Consider the following 6,000-nt stretch of genomic DNA (forward strand, 5'->3'; position numbering starts at 1 on the left):
TCTCTGCTTATCTATCTCTATACACCCACCCCAACACAAATTTCCAGCTGCTTTTATCTCCTGTGTTGGACTTGTTAGAAGTCATCATGCTGATAACAGAGGAACGGAGCAGCAGAAAGACACATGACTTAGTGCTTTGGAGAGAGATAAGTAAACACTGCAGATATGTGCCCAGGTCAAATTTCATGAATGGAGTTTACATCCGCTTTAACAGTGGCTCGTTTTTGGGTCCTTTCTGTTTCCCCTTCTTTGTCTGAGAGCCTGAATTTGGAGTGAGACTTCCAGATAGTCTCTCTGGGCCAGAAAGTTCTGAAGCTACCTTTCATTTTTTTTTGGTGAGTTGTTCTGTTTCCCCAGGGTATCCACCCGTAACTTAATATTTTTACCTGGCCTCCATTTGAAATTGTTGCTTGGCCTTCACCTCTGGGCCTTCACCTCTGGGAAGGTCTGTGAACTTTCTTGTGACTGTTCAGTTGATTTGGTTTCTACGATGGATGACCCAAAGTGTGCTACACTTGACAGCATTATCATCCTTAGAGACAAGGCAAAGTTATATGGCTATATTTCACTGGTGGACTCAACACAGAAGAGGGAGGATTCTGAAGTTTGGCACTCTCTTCCTCTCCTGATTGGCAGGGAGTTATCTATTGTTCCCCTGGATTGTCAACAGGCTGAACACCCAGCGATCCTTCTGCCAGTATTCCCTGATGGAGATGAAGTGCTTTTGAAGGTCCATGTGGAGCCTGATCACTGGGAGATGGGTATAAAGCTAATATGCAGCCTATTGAGTAAGTTCCTCCAGACTGCATACTAATTTTTGTCGCTAATCAGTTCAACCTTTTTAGTAGTGTGGCTAAGATTCCTGTCCTTCACAGGTGAGGATGCTTCACTAAATCCAAACAAGCTGATGCTTCTGGATCAAGGATAGGCAGGTTTGCAGGGTACCTCTGCCAAACTCTGTCAGTGACACCTACAGTTCTTAATTGGGTGAGCCCATGCTCGTCCTTATGTTTCTTCTGATGTCATGCACACCCGTCTTAAAAGCAGTATGCCCTCATCCATGCCTGTACTTGTCTGGTGTCTCTTGTTTACCCTTCTTCAGTCATTTGGTCTTAAGCGGGTACCCTTGGGAGTTTTTCTGCCAGTCTCAAGAGTTATTTGGTTATCTATTGGATATAATGCTGTGAGGGCTCTAACATTTCCTGATATTTTTAGTGAGTTTTTTTGCCTAACCAGGGCAACTTCTGCTTTTTTTTTTGTGGAACTTCCTTTCCTTGATTTCAAGGAAATTCATTAGAATTTTGAGGCTTGAGTCGTCTTATATTGACCAGCTGGTCTATTGTTATGGACCTGTTTTAATTTGTCCTTTCTCTTTAGGGATCTATTATTTTGGGACTTAGCCCAGTGGTTTGTTGACCACACCTCGTTGTTGATCTAGTTAAATTTTTTCAGGTTATGTTGCTCCACTTTTTCTGGTAGATTTCTGGTGAGTTCATTCAGCCTATTGCAGACTTAGTTTTCCTTATGTATTGTTACACACATTTCTAGTGATATTTTTCTCCTGGTCCGGTGCACCAGATTGATCCTTGGCTTTTCCCCTGGTTGTGGCAGTTTTTTTAAAGGTTCTTATCTGGTTCACATTTAGGCATTGATCCTCCAGGTGCGTCTTTTTTTCTGATAGGTACTTCCCAAAACCTTTGATCTGGCAGTGGTGGTGGCTCACCCCTTAGTTGGATTGCCTTTGAACATCCCAATTGTTTTAGTTCCTATTTATTTCAATGGGCGATAAAGATAGTTCGCCGGTGCAATCTTAGGCTCCTGCAGACTGTCAGTGTAGCTGTCTGCTAGAGCTGCACAATTAATCGTTAAAAAACTCGTGATCTCGATTCAACCCCCCTGACGATCTCTATTGCTGATTTTTTTCATGTAACAAGTGGAGAAACTTATCTGCTCACTCAGTTGTGAAAAGAAAACATCCGGGCAGTCTGCTACATTTTCAGAATGAAACATTGTAGAACTCTCCCTTCTTAGATCAAAGGGATAAACATCTATGTGGGGGAAAAAAATCCAGGCAGTCTGCCAAGTTTTTAAACAACTGTAAATGCAGGAAGTGTAACCACTTAAAGTCTAAATCTTTTTCTGACACTTGTTTCTCAAGTTCAAATCAATATTTTTTGCTAGAAAATTACTTGGAACCCCCAAACATTACATATATTTTAGAGACCCTAGGGAATAAAATATCAATTGATGCAATATTTTAGGTCGCACAGTATTTGCCCAGTGGTCTTTCAAACGCAATTTTTTGGGAAAAAATACACTTCAATGAATGAAAAAAAAAAACAGTAAAGTTAACCCAAATGTTTTTGTTTTAATGTAAAGATGATGTTACATCGCAAGAATCATGATCTATCCTCTAAGTAAAAAAATTGTGATTCTCATTTTTGCCAGAATCGTGCAGCTCTACTGTCTGCCCATACCTCATATGGACAGGCAGTTACCGAATGACAGGAAAGATCATTGAAATAACATGATCGGTCATCAGCACCCTGGTAATTCATTAAGAACTACAAGCCGTCAGCTGCAATAGCTGATAGTCATGATGCAGAGCCCTGCACAGCCATTTTTTTTGATATTATTGTTCAGCGGGTGCAGGGAGAAGATCCCCAGCCCACTGTCACAAGGGGGACAGTTTTCGATAGCTGCTCAGTAACATGTTACACCCTAAATATGGGTGTAACATGTTACTAAAGGTGAACTTATCTGTCAACAAAAGAGGCTTACCAATTTTCTGTATGCCAGTGTTCCAACCTCCTGTTGGGGGGGCACTATAACCCCAGCTGTTTGTGAATTCCTATGAAACAGATTTTATGGCAAATACTAAAAAAAAATGTATTTTTATGCTTGAAACCATTGATCTTCTGTATCACTTTTTCTTTAGGGTATTGTGCAGCAGTTTCTAGTTTTGCTGACTACGAGTACAGATGAAAGCCTAAGGTTTCTGAGCTTTAGATTGGACTTCAATGAACATTATAAAGCTAGAGAGCCAAGGCTACGTATGTCACTGGGTTCCAGAGGAAGACGCAGCTTACACGCCTGAGGAAAATGGAATTCCGTGGAGAAGTAGAAATAACACTATCCAGGAACACCTTTATTTTACTTTGGTTCTCTCGGTTTCACTGGAATAATCCATCATGCATCAAATTTCCACATTTCTGTAAATGAGCCTTACTACTTACCTTACGCACAGCTGTTTGTGTGTGTGTATGTATGTGTGTATATATATCTAAAATCATATACAGGTTTTTTTCTCTTTGCATTTTTTGTTTGTCTGACAGAAAATCTCTTTGAATGGCAAAAGAGGGGCATTTTTCTAAAGCAGTGAATGTGACATTCCTCCAAACATCTACTGCATGTAACTCAATTACAAAAAAATAAAATGTGTGCACCAGTAAGATACATCTGTTGTGAATGTTTGGTAAATGCCACATTCACGGCTTTATAAATATACACAAGAGAAATCTGCATATGTTTTTCCAGTAAAGCACTTATAGCTTTTTCATACTTTAGAAGACATAATCTAGATTATTTCTAAGTTGTATCCCTCCTCACCCATTGTTTTCTAAATTTAAACAATCCAACCAAATGTGCTATGCTTTGCTTGTATTTATCCAGGCTGTCCTTAGAATTTCAGTGTGTATACAGCAGAGCTGCAGGAAATAAAAGCTTTTTTTTTTTAGTGCAACTGTTTACACTGTAAATTATAACATTGTATATTTTTATGATGAAATGTGTTTGTCTTCTACTTTTTTGTTATTGTTGAAGTATTCTATTTGGTTTAAGTAATGTCTAGAAAGCTCAGAAATATTTGCCCCATCACTTTAAAAAGTACTTATTTCTGGTTCTGTAGCTTTAGATTTTAAAACTTAGCATCACTTAACCCACATCATAAAAAATATCAATAAATGCTCTATTATATTCTGTTCTTACTCAGTCACTGAGATTCGTTTTCTGTATTCTGCAAAAAACTTGGTTGATCCTGCTGCTCTCTATTTTTACCTTCTGTTCATGTCCCCAAAGCAGCTAGGGATTTTGCAGAGCAGTGTTGGCAACTCTGCACATGATCCGTATTCAGTGAGTTTCTATGCTGAGCCCATGTGACTATAAATGACAGCCTACTCCCTCTTCCTCCATCCCCACTTACCAGCTAATCACAATGGGAGTGGGGTATTACATGTAGATTGATGGAGGCTTCACTTCCCTCTTATTCAAAGACAGGGAGGGAAGGGACGTGCTACAGTCTGTGACTGGCAAAAATCCGCCCACACCATGTTCTTTCCACAAAATAGTGATTTGACATATATTTGCCATTTGAAAACAATTTATTGATATTTATTTATGTATTCCAAAGGCTGTTTTATTTTTTATTTTAAACGTGTGACCAGCAGGACTAGGTGCTCCTCCTGCTTGTGTGTCCCTGCGGACAGGCTGGGAAAGATCTGGGTCATGTGACAGCTGTATATTGGTTAGGAAAAAGATACTGTTTCCTAATGAAAAATATGCTTTTTTTTAAAAAAATTTAATAATTACAGTGTCATCACCCAGAAACAGAACAACATAAATTAAACCTTGAGTGTTTAGTATCACTTTAAGCTGATCTTGATGTGAGAATCTGTGATCTACACCGAAGAAGGAAATCTTGTATTTTTATGTGCAAGTTTAATATTGAGGTAAGATTAAAGGAAACCTTTCAGGACAGAAATATGGCCACTGCCATTATAGAGTTGTATGCTCCAAGGCTGTGTCATTATTCTTACCACACTACTTGGTGCTACTGACCTAGAATAGGCATGAGCATATCAGGTGTTGGAACCCTGAATCATGTTTGTCTATGGATAGGGATTCGCCAACTAATGAGTTATAAGAATGACATCCCTAAAGAAATGGCAGATTCTGTATTTCTAAGCTGACAGATTGACTTTATGTGTTAAATAATGTCAGGGTTCAGGTTTAGAATGTATTTTCAAGCAAACTGTGTCCATTATAAATTTTTTATCTGGTCAATATCATTAAATACCAAGCACATCAAAGTGATTATAGCTGACTTATTTTATAATCTAAAGCATGAACTGTTAAAGCTAAGGCACTCTGTTATACAAACCTTCACTTCCTAGAGGAAGTATCCATCTAGCGCCTATCCAGGCTTCCTCTTGCTTATAAGGTACTGTACAAAAAGGCTTGGGAGATTGAGCTGTGTTTTGCATAAGAGTGTTCAGGATTGGAGGCCTTCAGGGTGCTCTAAGACACTTGAAGGTACCTGCTGTAGTGCTGTTAGATGAGTGCAGTGTAAATTTAAGGTAAATGATAGGTTTAATGTTGGAATTCCAAGTGTCAAATGCAACCAGTTGTCTTCCAGTCGAATCCAACAAACACTGTCTGAGTCTCAGTTCACATTGGTGCGATGTCAGACATCGCATTTGATTTGCACTGCTGCGCAAATCACATGAGATGTCTGTTCGATGCAAACTCAGCCATACAGATTGTATTGCTAAATTCGCATTGCATTCGGACCAAACTCGCGCAGTACCCTTTTTTATTTTTTTTGTCAGCACCAAAAACAGATCGTATGGGTGTTCACGCCCATGTGATCCAATTCCTGTCCAAATTGACAGTTCACACTGCGATATGAGAACCATTCTGGGGGTGTCATTAACTTTGTATTGACACTAACTGGAAGTCAGTGGATTTGCAGGGTTCCCCACATCGCCGAGTATGAATGTTAAAATGAGAAAGTCTGCTTAATTTAGATTAACCTGTTACAACCAGATTGCAGAGCAGCTCACAGGATCACTGGGAATGTACTACCTGAAATCACAGCTCATCTTACCTTGCTTCCTCTAGCAGTAGGGGCTGACAGGTAGGCTGCCAGCCATCTGATCATAAGATCAGAAAAATGACTCCAGAAACTGGTTGTAAACAGACCGAACTTAAAGCATTTGCAAG

General features: G+C 39.4%; 1 protein-coding gene across 2 annotated transcripts in view; it reads left to right on the top strand.

The window, feature by feature from the left end:
• Positions 1-5,087, top strand: part of TUBGCP3 (tubulin gamma complex component 3) — a 151,973-nt gene extending 146,886 nt beyond the window's left edge. For both annotated transcript variants that reach the window (XM_077482881.1, XM_077482882.1), the window contains exon 22: positions 2,939-5,087. In XM_077482881.1, the coding sequence (XP_077339007.1) occupies positions 2,939-3,097 (159 nt within the window). In that variant the 3' untranslated portion in view covers positions 3,098-5,087. The remainder of the gene's footprint in view (positions 1-2,938) is intronic.
• Positions 5,088-6,000: the final 913 nt, after the last annotated feature.

The sequence above is a fragment of the Lithobates pipiens genome, unplaced genomic scaffold (assembly GCF_037356315.1).
Source record: "Lithobates pipiens isolate NorthernLeopardFrog02 unplaced genomic scaffold, aLitPip1_a1.2 Scaffold_16, whole genome shotgun sequence".
Taxonomy (NCBI): Eukaryota; Metazoa; Chordata; class Amphibia; order Anura; family Ranidae; genus Lithobates; species Lithobates pipiens.